We start from the raw sequence: 15,227 nt of genomic DNA, 5'->3' as shown, positions 1-15,227 counted from the left end.
GCACCGTGCACTTCCGCAACAGTCCCGCGGAAGCCTGCCGTTATAAGTACGACGTCCGTGCACCCGCGCGGCATACTTACTTGGCGTCGAGGTTAACCGTGATCAACGAGGCGGTTCCTCCAGGACGAGACTTGCCCATTGCACACCGGGCTGGTTGACCCCTGCGAGTATTCCTAATGCGAATACCTCGGACGCGTAATTTTTGGTAGCGGGGATCGCGTTCGCGCGTCCCACCTAATCTCTAATGTGGAAAATAACAAGCTTATTAATAGTTGACATCTTGGAAACAATACTATCAATCAAATTCAAATAATGCAGTGCAACAATGTGCTCACTAAATACCTCTTTCATAACAAAATATTACAATTGTTAAACTTGGGTTGGAAATCACAATATATACTTCATAAGAGTTATCACGAAAGTACAGATAATACAATAATATTTATAAAATAACGTATTTTCGTTTCCCTTTAGTCGTGGTATGTTAATAGAGGGAAAAAACGAGGTGTAGTTGGGTTACTATTTAATTTTCACCTGGTTAATACATTATAGTTTAGTATACCTAGTGATTGCTGATTGCGCATCTTTAAATAACTGTTTTGTTAAAAATATACTAATCATTCCTTTTTGATCCACGATCTAACGTATAACTTGTTTCTACCTTTAGTTAATTTGAGAGAATACCTATCGATTCATATAAACATAATATTATTATTGTCTTAAACAATTTAATATCTATCTAAATGTACATTTTTTTTTCTAAGTCAAATAATAATGTGATGTATTAATAATAATCTGATAAATTACACCTTAAAAAGTATTATCCTCTAGAAAAATCATGAAGAACGATTTTATGTGAATACGTTTAATAGTCGCAAGTGGGTCTTAGAAAAATAATAAAAATATTCAGTGACATATTATACATCAAACTAACTGGAAATATCTGAGTTGTTACATTACATCCCTTAACTAATTATTATATTATATTGACTAGAAAATTAAATAAAATCGTTTTTACAAAAGTCGATGATTAACTATGTAATATCCAATTCGAAGATGATATTATTGCTCTGCAACATTGTCAATTTATTTTTTAAAGATAGAAATTAACAATTATAGTAGTAATCAAATATTAGAGTTTACATAATTTCATAAGCAATTTTACTGCACAGTTAAATAGAAATAGTTGAACAAATTTTTAGACACTTATTTTATGGCTTGCCATAATTTATTAATGACCATAATAATGTTATATATATTTTAAATGATTAAAAGTAGTATTTTTCAGCATTAAAATGGCAATTTGTATGTTACTGAACTTTATTTCAAATAAACATGTAATGACACTAGTGACTAGTGCAAATATTCGTAATATTACCAATAAGTCTTTTTAATACTAATGAAATACAAAACTTCAGCTCATGAATTACATCTAATATAAATATATACATTATGTTACTCACAAGATATTTGTCAATTATTCTTAAAGTAAAAAAAAAAATATATTATGTATTAAAAAAATAATTATGGGCAGTATCTATATTTAACACACAAAATACTTTTTCTAGCTCTTTTCAAACACACAGCTTCAAGCATTGTTGTCCATGAACTGCACATCTGACATGAGGTAAATTGTTTCGGGCAGAGGTTTTGGTTGAGGTGATAATAGAGTTAACATTTGTCGTGAGGTGTCAACATTTGTTCTAAAGAGATATAAAAAAATGTATTAAAATAGTTGTACATTTAGCTGTTGTAATATATTAAGTGTTTCCAAGCAATACTTACACACAGACAAAACCAGCAACACTAGTCCTAACAACGTCTTCTTCTACCATTGTACTGAAACTCAGAGCTAACACATGATGCATCATATTTGGCCCTGTAAAATTTGTCAAAAGTATTCTCATTAAATAACACTGTATGCAATGGACTAGTTGATTTTGACATTTACCTGGAGTAACAGGTTCAAGTTTTGTCTCTAAATCAGTTTTTTGCATGTCTAATGGCATCAATGTATTAGGAATAGGTGGTGCTCCAATTCTGTATACTTTTATGTCGGAAAACCTAACTTCACAGGTGTGTGGATGTAGTACATTTCTAGGAGTACCGTAAAAGAACTCTCGAATCCGTGCCTCTCTACCTTCCAATCTAAACTTATTACTCCTTTCAACTACCTAATTATAAAATAAATCAAATTTATAGCAATACATCATAATATAATTGTAATATACAATACATTTTTTTTAAATGTGTACAAATTTAATATGCTAAAATCTTTAATACAAATTCAAAATAAGTTAAATTAAATTTTTCTACATGACAATGATTAAACTAAATTAACTTTTATTTTGATTAAACATTTTTGAAAATATTCCATATTATAACTGTTAGTATAAAATATTTTATTTTATTGTTACATTATTTATGATCACATTGACAATATTCCAATTTTTATAAGATAAGTCTTAACCATACACTAAAGAGTGTCTTATATTTATGTTACATGCCAGAACTGACTAAGCTGCCAGGTTATAAAATAAGCTGCCTAGTCAGTTCTGGTATATAATACTAGGATAGCTAGTAAATTCAGAGCAGTGTATGTCGTACCGCAGGAGGCGATCTATAGTATTTATAATCAATACTTTTACAAATAAATTTTCATTTAATACATTCAAAAAAAAAGAAAAACTTGTCAAAGACAGAATTTATTGCAACACACAAAAATATTCACTTTGGTTGCTTTTCTTTGACAGAAATAAATATTATTTTATATACTGTAAGCCAGGACCAACAATAATAGTTCACATCTTGTTTTTTTATAGATTTGATTTATTTGGGATCCTTATTAGGAAAGTTTCACTGCAATAACAAATAACAAGTCTCATTGTGACTATAGCGGTTTAACACTGGATGTTCTTATTTCTACATAATTTTTCCCTCTACAAGACAAATAATATAAGTAGGTCTGCCCAACACAACTTAAAATCATATAAAGGCGATCACAACTGCCAAAAAACAAGCATTTTCTTCTGAATAATTTGGGATTTACCCTTAAAAAGAAAAATATCTGACTATTCCATTGAGAATTTTCCATGGTATTTTATCGAAGATATAAAAGTGGGTGGGTGACAAATTCAAATTTTTCTTAAGAAACAGATATTTTAGAAATGTATTGTAAAATCCATATAAAAAGTAAATCCTACAAATTTATGTTGAAGGGAATTGGTTTGTTGACCTATGCTTAACGCATACAATTTTATTAGACCAAACTATTCATATTATTTTGTCTTGCAGCCTATTATAAAGGTAAACAGAATTAACCAACGAGTAACATAACATAATAATAATCTTATTAGTTATACATACTCCACCACTTTTTGGTAAAAGAACAACTTTGACAAATACTGGCATATCTCTCACAAGTTCGTTGTATAATCGTTCTTGATCAAGCACAAGAATAACATCAACTTCAAAAGCAAGTGCAATATGAGTCAAATGCTGGTAACCTTTGCCTTTTACCCAACCGCATGTGTTGATTATTAATCCAGAACAGTTAACTGCAAAAACATAATTATAATATATTAATTACTAAGTATATATTCTTACACTAATTATCACAAAAGTACAACATAGAAAAAACTATTTTGGGCGGGACAACTACATTACCACTGTATTTATAGCAGAATTGCTAAAATTCCACTATGCATAGGGAAGAACTTTCTGTTTTGTAGTTTTTATTTTTTTGACAGCCCTAACCAATAATTTAATGAAATAAAACAAATAAAACAAATAAAACCTAATATTCTTAAATTGATAACTTTTACTCTACCTATTTATGTTTTCAACATTTTAAAAAGGCTACGACACAGATAAAGTTCTTCCCCATCAATTGTGGAATTTTATTTAACTTATTTTACTGTAAATATAGAAGTTATGCCGACAAAACAGCTTTGCTATGTTGTACATACAACACATATGGGTGTAGTGTCCTCTTAATAAATATTTACATAATATGCTTTTAAATAATTTTTCTAAGTATATAATAAATATAATGATATAAAAAAAATATTCAAAAGTTCAAATAATATTTAATGGATAAAAATTACTTCTAGGATTTTCATCCATTCGTTGATGAATAACTTCTGCCATACGAGATATTAGAGTGTTGTACAAAGTTGAATTAATACTCATGTTTGTATGCCCATAATGATAGACTAGTGGAGCTGCTTGAGAGAAACTTTCTTCTACTTCAGCTGGTCTTTCTACCATGACTGCTCCTATAAATTATTGTTTTCATTAGAACTATTGTCAATTATGATTTATAATGAATTTAAAATAATAAAATCTATACAAACCAATTGTTCCTGGAACTGATATTTGTCCCTGACCCGGATCCAAGTCAACATAGATTGGTCTACGACCAAGAGCATTCATTCGTGCACTGTAGTTCAGTAATATTCTACAAAGAGTAGATTTACCCACATCAGTTGGACCGACCACCATTGTAACAGGACCTCTTATCTTTTCTTTTTCTGATTTTACTCTGAGTTGTTCTAATGATGCATGGCAATTTAAATAAAACATCTAAAAGATTAGACACGGTTAAAATATGTACACAGTTGTTCCTCCAGCTGATAAGTATTAAAATATACTAGCTATTTTTCAATTTCTGACTCTCAACAATTATTTTAAATTTTGAATGAAGCAAAAAATAAATGGCTAAAATAAATTGATATACCATTTAATATGGAAAAATGTATCTTTAAGAGGAAGACATTGCCTTTGTTCAGTCTGATCTTGGTGCATTATAGAATAGTTGCGTTCAATACAACCAATCATGTGTTGTTAGCTTTAATATAAGAGTTAATTGAAGTTAAAAGAAATTATTTCTGTAAGGCATTGGCTTTTTATAATATTTTAATTTTTGTATAATACATACAAGCATTTAATGTGTAATATTTTACATACTTATAAGCAGGACTTGTAAGTTCATGCATCTGCATATTTTTTTTGCTACACAGAAAAACACGCTAAATGAGATACAAATCCATTTTATAACAATAGTAATAATAATATGAAGTTTAATAGTGCATGTTTTTGCATGTTTTGGGTGTAAAGGCTTATTTAGCATACAATCGTTTTTTTAGTTTATATTTTTTAGAAAAATATTTGAAATGTTTCTTGTTTCTTATTTACTTTCCCGTTTACTGAATGATAGTGTTTTGATTTATTTTTATTTTTGTGTGACTACTTAGTATTCTAGTATTATCCTATTTAGATTGTATGCATTTTACTTAGTACCGAGGAAACAATTTTATCGCTACCACTACCATCCTCCGCCGTCGAAACGATACCTGTACAGGCATGTACACGTGTACAATGTTTCTTACCAACCCGCATCTACAATTCTGTTCACTGGTACAGCATGGTTTTCTTGCACACGCCAGTCGCCAATGAGTTGTTTAAATGTACGAGTCGTGAAAATGTCAAATGACTAATATTTCATTCCAAATGTTTTCACTGTAGGTGCAGGATAATGGTGTACAAAAATTAGACAGAAAATGACTACCTAATTAAAATTGATAAAGATGACAAATCTATATGATCATATGAACTTCACAAGTATTAATTTTATTAATTTTGATTATTAAATGTATAAAAATTAAAAGGAATAAAATACTTTTAAAATTAATGGATTTATTCTTATTATTTTAAAATTTATAAATTTTTTACATAATGCATATTATTTTAAGTGCATAATTTAAAAATGTAAGGGCATTTAAATGCATATTTTCGAACTTTTTAGTGCATATTTTGCCAATTTTTAGTGCATGAGTGCATGCTTATTTGTGCTTTTTTTAGTGCGTGAACTTAAGAGCCCTACTTATAAGTCATAAAATGCATCAAAATGTAAATATTATAAAAAAATGAACAAACAAACAAGGGTACTGTTTTAAACTTCAAGTTTGAAAATAATGTTATTCACATTTATTATTAAACCTAACTTCACAAAATAGGTTCTACTAATCTACTGAATGCAAATTTAGTATGCTTACATTATACATGCATCAGATAGAAAACAAAGAATCTGCTAACACCCTCTTAAATTTAAGATTAAACAGAAATATATCCATTTTGATAAAAAGATTTACCAATAGATAAATTTAATTATTTATACATTTATTATAAGTTGACCTTACAATGAAATTGTTAAGTAAATTTGAAGAAAAATGCATAATAATATGTATGTGAGTAAATGTTTTATAAACAATTGATTCATTATCATACATAAACATCATAATATAGTAAAAATGAATAATAAATAGTAGAAATTATAAATCTCTATTAAGTATATTATTTTAAAAATATCATTATTCTCACCATAGGGGTCTCTTTGGATATATAACTAATTCCTTTTTTTCCTCGTAATTTTAATGAACACCCTTGCCATGTAAACACTGCAATTTTTGCACCAAAATAAAATGTATACGATTTGCCTTTCACTAATTCTGTTCCAAAAATTTCTGCTAGTCCAGTTTTCAACTAAAAAAATAAAACAATCACCATAAATATATTTTTTTTTTGTTGATCAAAAAAGACATCGGCAACAAAGGCCATTAGTCATATAAGTTACATTGATTACATTTTTCAATGAATAATACTACATATTTTATATATAGGACTATAGAAGATACTTACTTCTAACACAACTGTTTCATTTTTGTTTTCGACTTCAAACCTTAGTTCATTGTCAGGTTCCAATTGGAATTCCTGATCTTCAATTTGAACTTCTACACTCTCTGACATGATTAAAGTCTTTGTTTATTCAATACTTCAAAGCACTGAAAACACACACAAAAACACAATTAAAATCAGAGTTTTAAATATAACAAGAAGATAAACAAATCGCTATTGCCGATTAGGCCAATTCTACTGAAAGACACAAATTACCTAAATACCCAAACAAACATCTTAAACAATTTGGTCCATTAATTATATCAAAAATAGACTTACAGTAAAGGCTGATCATAACACAAAACTTATTGAAGTTGAATTTTTAACTAGAGTCTTCCATACACAGTTGAAGTAAAACAAACAAATTAAAAAAGTTTAAATTACTCTTTACATCAAAATTTTAAGTTTAAACAGAAGTTAGGAAGCTCAAGCTCGTAATACGTCTATCGATAGCTATCAAAAATTAATCTGTTATCACTTATCAATGATCAGAGTCAAGCGTGTTTTGTTTATTTTGCAGTTTATACTTTATTCCATGACCCATTTTTTTTTCCAATGGCGGCAATTGATTGTTTTTGAATTTATTATTTACAATGATAGTAGGAAATTAAGGAGTCTCGCTACCGCTATTATTTAAAGGACAACATTTAGGCAATTTATTTATTTTTTTAAGACAACTTACTCATTGTTTTTACAGAATTAAAGTGAGTTCAAGTTGTCTGATTTTGATTCTGAAAAAATATTTGAATTCAGCAAAAAAATGTCTGTTGATAGTACGAAACAACGAAATACTTTCCGTTTTTAATTTTAATTATAATTTAAAAAGTTCATATTTTTAAGCTTTTAATTACCCTTTACAATAATATAAGATTTGATTTTTACAAAGTGTTCCGTACGATCCATAATCAAATGTCTATCAAATTCAAATTTTTTTCAGGGTAAGAATTGGACAGCGTAAACTAACTGAAATTTTGTCAAAACCAAATTTCATTTGAAGTAAAATTGACGGCAGTAGCGAGAACATTGGAATTTATTGTCTTCGTCTTACAAATGCGTAACGAAGCAAATACAAGTGCAACAGATTAAGTGTAACTTCGTTATTATAAAAATTAGAGTGAATAAACCTATCATAAAACTTGGAGGTAAGAACATAGTCTGTTTGCACGTGAGTTTTTTACGACAGTTCAATATTTTAGTAAATTTTGCTTATATAATATACTGTAAATCAAAAATGATCTAACTCACTTAAAAATTAAACTATCGCTAGACGGAGACAACAAATGTTAGTGTTATGTCCTCTTAAAGAAAATATCAAATTTTTTTCGTTTTCGAAGTAATTCTTATCGACCATATACATTATACTTTAATTGATCATCTTAATCCATGCTTAGCATATTTTTTACACGTTAACAAAAATTGTTTAGTTTACATAACTCAAAAGGGTTGCCAACAATTTTAATATGAGACAATATATGCCTAAAAATGTTTGATGTGAGTAATAATACTATGAAGAACAAAAAATGGAAATTCTAATTTCTAACTCAATAAATTAAATTAAATCACTCTTTTTGAAAGCCTTTTGCAGTATTGGTGTAAGAGATTTCTGTAATTGATTATTAAAATGTTAAAATAATGAACCTTTAATGTATTTTGTATTTTTGTGTACTGAAGCACTACCTAAGATACCCAAACTCCTGAAGCATATACTACATGGAAAAGTTCCATTCTTTTATGAGCATGTTTATTGCTTGTCTAATTTATGGTATAAAATAGAAATAATAATAATGTTTAGTGCATAGTTAATTATTAAAGTCTTTTAACTCATCGACTAATCAATTTCACAGGTAGCAGTAATATAAAATAACTAAGTAAGTTTTTTGTATTTATTGTATAAAAACAATAAATATCCAATCTATGAAAAGTAAATAATAATGAATAACTTAACATATTTAACAACAGGAATTTGAATTTTGAAAATTATAATTTACACGCACAATAATTGGATAACTAAAGGTGAATAATATAAAATAAATAAGCCACATAATGTATTGTATTGCATTGCTAGGTATATTTTAGACAATTATGCATCAGTCAAAGCTGCAACTCCTGGTAACACTTTTCCTGAAAAAAAAATTTAAAAATGTTTTAATAAATCAAAATATTATTATTATACTATTATATTTCTAACATTTTTATTACATAATTTGAAATTATTACAAAACAACAGTTTTTAGAGAACAAGTTTTTTTTAATAATTTTTGAATTTATAGGATGACAATATATTATTTTTAATTTCATATTCTTAATTCAATTTAATATATCAAAATTCTCAGAAAAATATTTTACTCTTGAATGAGAACTTAAACTAGCATGTTGTTGATTAAAAAAATAAAACATCGCTAACATATTTTATACTTAACAATAATAGTTAATACTTAATAATATAAATAGGCCTACTATATCCAGTTTTGTATATTTCTAATACTTTTGACAAAACTTACCTTCAAGTAGTTCAAGACTTGCACCACCGCCAGTGCTCACGTGGCTTATTTGACTCTCTGTTCCCCATTTAGCTGCACATGTAGCAGTATCACCACCACCAATTATAGTGACAGTTCCATTTTTAGTTGCCTTAACAACATCATCCATCAAGGCCTTAGTGCCAAGGGCAAATTTATCAAACTCAAAAACACCAGCAGGCCTAATAAAATAAAGAATTTATATATAATATATTCATGTACAAAAACCGAGAAAAACGTTAAAATATTTCTTATTAAGCTGGCACTACATACATTTGTTGTTCCATCTTTCAAGTGCCAAACATGGGAAATTTACATTTAGCAGATCATGTTTAGTTGCGTATTTTAAAAATTAGTAATTTACCTCTTAAAAAATGTAAATGTAAGATTATTATAACTATAAACATTTATATTAAAATTATAATGTAATGGTTATAATTAGGGCTCGGGACTTCTAGGAGTTTGCATGTTTTTAAATAATCATTAAAAACATAGCTAAGTAAAATAGAAATTTGTTTCATAGCATTACAAGTTTATATTTAAAATTTATAGTTGCATATTTTTCATATTTGACCATATTTCATTTATAAGTGCATATTTGACCATTTTTCATTTTATTAGTGCATATTTGACAATATTATTTATACGAGGAGTAAGTTTTTAGTTTTATAAAAAAAATTTTATTTTAAATAGATTTCCTGGACCGGATATAAATATTTAAAAATTAATGTTTGCGTTTTTCTTCCCTATCATTATAACTGTATTGTTATTTATCAGTATACCACACTCGTGATTCCCGATATGGCGATATGTGATAAGCCGATAATGATACCAAAAAAACATTTTATAGACTATGACTAGTTGTAGATAGAGGCCAGATGGTCCCTTGAATAGTAATAGTTGACAGTTGGTGTTGTGCGTTCTTCGTATTTTGGTTTCGTAAAGTGTTTATTCTTTCGAGTGAGCCCATAATAAAATAATTAAAAAATGCCTAGCTTAACGATTTTATGAAAGAATATAATTTTTTTTAAATGCATATTTTAATAGCATATTTATTGATTCTTTAGGGCATAAATGCATGCATATTTTAAGGTTTTTAAGGGCATGAAGTCCCTAGCCCTAGTTATAATTATTATTATTATTACTATATTTATTACAATTTATATTGAATATTATATTAAATAAATAAATAATCTAAAACATTTCATAGGCTTTTTATTATATTTTAAAGTGAGTTATGGGTATCTCAAATGTGTAAATTGTTTGCACATACTGAAATACTCAAATCTCACACTAAAACATGATAAACAGCCTATGACATGCCCTAGATAATAATTTTACAAGAGGTCGGTTGACTCTAATTTTTAAACTTACAAAACTAAACGTGATCTTCTGGACGTTAAATTTGCCATGTTATGCACTTGTAAGATGGAAACAATAAATGTCTGTGTAGTGTCCCCTTATATTCATTAAAAGTAAATTATCTTTATTATGTTTAACCAATTTGTTAACTTAAAATTTACCTTTTAATAAATTCATAATTTCTTACCCATTCCATACAATGACCTTAGCACGAGCAATAGGTTCAGAAAACAATTTCCTAGATTCTGGTCCGCAGTCCAAACCCATCCAACCATCAGGGACTCCTTCTGCGACAGTTGCAGTACTAGTATTAGCATTTTCATCGAATTTATCAGCTGTGACAAAGTCAACAGGCAAGTGAATTTTAACATTGCGAGCAGAAGCTTTTTCTAATAATTTCCCAACAATCTTTGCTCCAGCTTCATCATATAGAGAATCGCCAATCTAAAATAAATTTATAAATTATTATATCTTTAATACTTAATTTGTACTATTTATTAAACATACTTTCATGCCCTTTGACTCTTTCAAGAAAGTATAAGCCATACCTCCACCAATAATCATTTCATCAACTTTATCTAAAAGATTTTCAATAAGTTGAATCTTATCAGCAACTTTAGCTCCTCCCAAGATAGCTAAGAAAGGCCTAAAATAAAACAAACATATAAATTAATTTCACTAAAAATTACATCAAAAATTTTAATTCATCCATTAAACTACATACGAATCTTGAATAAATATAAACAATAATTAGTAATAACATCAAAAAACTTTTTAATTTATTGTTTAGGATATTTCATAAGTATTAATCAATTTTTTTTAAATGCAAACCTATATTGATCTTCTCTAATGTGTTTGTATCATGATTTATAATGTATAATATATCAAAATCAAAACATTTAAACCATTATGTTATGTGAAAAATATAAATATTTAAATGATAACATAGTTATTTAAAATTTTAAAATCAAGTTAAAAATAATAATATATATACGTATTGTAAAAAACCTATAATCTACTCTGTATATCTACATGATCTTAACATATATTATAATTTAATGTAATAAAAATTATGAAAGCTCATTAAAATTCATCTGATTAAATAATAAGTTTGCTTACAAATATCTTCTTCATAAAATGATGAATAGTATTACAGTACAATTATGTAGATCAGAACTTATATATATTATTTTAATTTAAAAATAAATATTGATAGAGGGGCAGAAAAAAATTGATTTAATACCTTTCAGGATTATCCAAAGCCTTAGCGAAATAAGTGAGCTCTTTGTTCAACAAAATGCCAGCAGCACGCTTTTCAAAACCTTCACCCATCATAGAACTGTGAGCTCTGTGTGCAGTACCAAAAGCATCATTGACATACACATCCCCCAATTTCTGCAATGATTCCCTGAATTTTTTCACATCTTCTTTGTCTGCTTTAGCTTTTTCCCCAGCAGCATTTACACCTTTTCCTTCTTCTTCAATATGGAATCGAAGATTCTCTAAAAGAAATATTGAACCAGGAGCTGGATCTGCACAAGCCTTTTCTACTTCTGGGCCAACACAGTCAGACAAAAATGTAACATTCCTAGAATAATACGTATAATGTGTAATTATTTAAAAATATAATTAATAAATAATTATTTACTTTTTACTTTTATTTATTTGATCAAAACAATCTTTCATAATTGAGGATAAGGATTTGTTTCTATAAGGAATGAAGGAAAATAAAAAGTTAAAGACAACACAATTTAGTAAGGATTTATTATAAGTTATAACCCATAATTATTTTTATTTAGGTAGATTACCTGTATCAGTCTATATCAGTACTGTGTTATATTATTTATATTTTATATTTAGGCTATAAGTCTTGTTTAAAAATGTAATATTTTATTTTCAGTATTGTACCATTTCTCAGAAGTTATAGTGGTTAAATACTAAATATATAACACTATAAAAAGCTCATTTTCAACATTGGTAAATATTTTTTTTTTTAAACACAATAATAAATAAAAACAATAATTTACTTATTGAGAAGTTTCTGGAGCTCCTCGGCAACTGGTTTCATAGAGTACTTTGAATTTGGTAATCCATCTGGACGTCCAAGATGGGACATCAGAACTAAAGATTTGGCACCATTTTCAAGCACATAATTGATACTGTCTAATGCAGCGACAATACGTTGGTTATTGGTTATTTTTCCATCCTTTAACGGAACATTAAAATCAACTCTGAAATTATAAAACAAAAATTATGATTACTAGGTATTAACTACTTAAAACCTTAAAAACTATAAATTATACCTATGTGATGTCTTAGTCTTACAAATGTATAGCATAATAAATTTGTGTTCAGAAGTTTCAATTTAGTGTAATAACCTTTAAAAGTAAATTTATTGACCAATTATCAAGCTTCAAAGTAAAAACATTATCTATGTTTTTTATGAAATTTTTAAAGTACTTGCTTGAAAATTTAGAAATTGTAAAAAAAAACATGAAAAAACACAGTTAAGGTTCTCAGTTTGATCATATTACGTCAATTCACTTTTACATTGGAACTGCAGAACACAAATTTGGTATGTTTGTAGGACTTAGACAATACACGTGGGTGTGGCATCTTCTAAATACTAACCTAACTATATTTTGGAGATTTTTTACTTTAAAATTAAAATAATGTATATTTAAGCCTTTGAGAATTAAGCAATAACATAATTAAATGATAACCAATTAGTTATTATATTATAATATGTAACCTAAGTAATTACTACACCAAACATTAAGCCGTTAAGGATAGTCCCACATGTAATGAATGTTTGCAACATAAAAGCAAGGATTTCACTCTAAAGTAAACACATTTGTTTACTTACATACATTTGCTACATGTGAAGACACCAGAATGGTTTGTTTTATTTGTTATTAAATTTATAACGAATCACCAATTACAAATATAAGTGCAAAAATTTAAATAATTTACCTACCAAAAAAAAATTTAATTTTGCACAATTATTTATTAGCAGTTGAAATATGTAATTTGATTGCAATTTGCAACATTTTTTTTAATATTGGAATGAGGCTTTGGCAATGGTACTTTGAATTTTTTATGAATATAAACGGGTATTAAGTTTTTTAGAGCACTCCCTAATTAGTAACTACTTTTATACTATGTTCACAAGGCAATGAATAATTATTATTTTTAAATATTTAAAAACTAAACAATTATAGGTAATTATTATGAATTAGATACCTATGAAACAATGCATATTATTGTAAAAAAAACAATACTATTCAAATAAGTTTGCAAAATTTGATTTCATTAAAATTTGATTACATGATTTCTAGAAACAACCATATCCTCAGCCATACCCATCAATTTTGAAAACACAGAATAAATAATTAGACTATTAGAGTATTATCAGTATTTTTGTTAAATGATATAAAATAAAAATTAACATATTAATATAATTTTTTTGCTTTTTTTATTTTTTAAATAAATATTAATATGGTTACTTGATAAGTATAATTAAGTATTATCCATCAAATTTTCAAATTAAAAAAAAATTACTAAATCAAGCTATATTTAGGTAGGTTGGTGAAAGCAATACAATAAAAATAAAGGTTAAAATAAAAATTAACTATACTGATAAAAAATAATATTTTTAGGGTAATTATTGTTGCTTAAAGTTAAAAATACAGTATACTGAAAATTAAATTAGATGTGAATTAGTTATTTAATAGGTTTTAAATAAGCATCAACAGTTATATTATTTTGAAGGTAGATAAACACCACCATTTTACATCCATATTAGTTTAGGTTGTATACATTTCTACATTAAGGTTATTTAGACCAGACATCCACCTATGCAGCTATACTATTTTTAATATTATGTAATAGCCTTATGAAAAATAATTGAACAATAATATTATATTATTTATCATTTTTTTATGTTTTCCCCCAGCAGTTTAAGTTACAGAGAGCGACATCCAGAAACAAACTGAGGAATGAAATGGATCTTAATTTAAACTAATTAATAAATAATGAAAAATTATAAAAAATAATATATTATGTATTTGACCTTTCATATCAAAACACGATAAAACCACACATATATAGACTTGATCCTTTGACACTATGATTCCAAAAGTTGACTTATTTTCAACATCAAAGAACAAGTATGTACATGGATATATATAACAAATTATATTTACCTGATCAAAACTCGTTTGTTTGCGACTTCTAAGCTCTTGATGCTCAATTTGTTAAGGGCCATTTTTAGTTGTATGAGAAACGATCCAATTATCAATCAAAATTGAAGAATGTTGAACAGGTACCAGAAAACGAGGTACTCGAAAGGCGAGTGAACAGACAACAAATGAAGAAAGATTGAAAAGTACTCAACTGCTGTCGGCTAAAGCTAAACGGGAGGAAAGATAATAATCGATTTATTTTTCTTATCATTTGCCCTTGATAATCCGTGACGGGCAATCGCGGAGTCTTTGGACCCTCGTACTCAATACACAAGTTGCTACAACTACCTCCAGAATCATCTACTACGATTTAATAATACTCCGAATTTATTACATCGAAAGTTCGGGTTGCATTATTACCTCGAAC

At 27.4% G+C, this 15,227-nt stretch overlaps 2 protein-coding genes across 2 annotated transcripts; both read right to left on the bottom strand.

Annotated features, from left to right (window-relative positions):
- Positions 1-1,302: 1,302 nt before the first annotated feature.
- LOC111031107 (protein CLP1 homolog) lies at positions 1,303-7,210 on the bottom strand. The gene is made up of 9 exons (XM_022310906.1): positions 7,015-7,210; positions 6,700-6,842; positions 6,382-6,543; positions 4,356-4,584; positions 4,107-4,277; positions 3,367-3,557; positions 1,952-2,174; positions 1,786-1,879; positions 1,303-1,703 (listed from the first exon to the last, which is right to left on the bottom strand). Exons 2-9 carry the CDS (start codon positions 6,805-6,807, stop codon positions 1,589-1,591), a joined length of 1,293 nt encoding a protein of 430 aa, XP_022166598.1. The 5' UTR covers positions 6,808-6,842; positions 7,015-7,210; the 3' UTR covers positions 1,303-1,588.
- Positions 7,211-8,697: 1,487 nt separating this feature from the next.
- LOC111031108 (probable phosphoglycerate kinase) lies at positions 8,698-14,979 on the bottom strand. The gene is made up of 7 exons (XM_022310907.1): positions 14,822-14,979; positions 12,644-12,847; positions 11,860-12,204; positions 11,124-11,262; positions 10,804-11,060; positions 9,237-9,436; positions 8,698-8,856 (listed from the first exon to the last, which is right to left on the bottom strand). Exons 1-7 carry the CDS (start codon positions 14,881-14,883, stop codon positions 8,816-8,818), a joined length of 1,248 nt encoding a protein of 415 aa, XP_022166599.1. The 5' UTR covers positions 14,884-14,979; the 3' UTR covers positions 8,698-8,815.
- Positions 14,980-15,227: the final 248 nt, after the last annotated feature.

This window comes from Myzus persicae, unplaced genomic scaffold (genome assembly GCF_001856785.1).
Source record: "Myzus persicae strain clone G006 unplaced genomic scaffold, MPER_G0061.0, whole genome shotgun sequence".
NCBI classification, from domain to species: Eukaryota; Metazoa; Arthropoda; class Insecta; order Hemiptera; family Aphididae; genus Myzus; species Myzus persicae.
The sequence above is the reverse complement of the archived record's forward strand: the minus strand, read 5'-3'. Positions and strand labels throughout refer to the sequence as shown.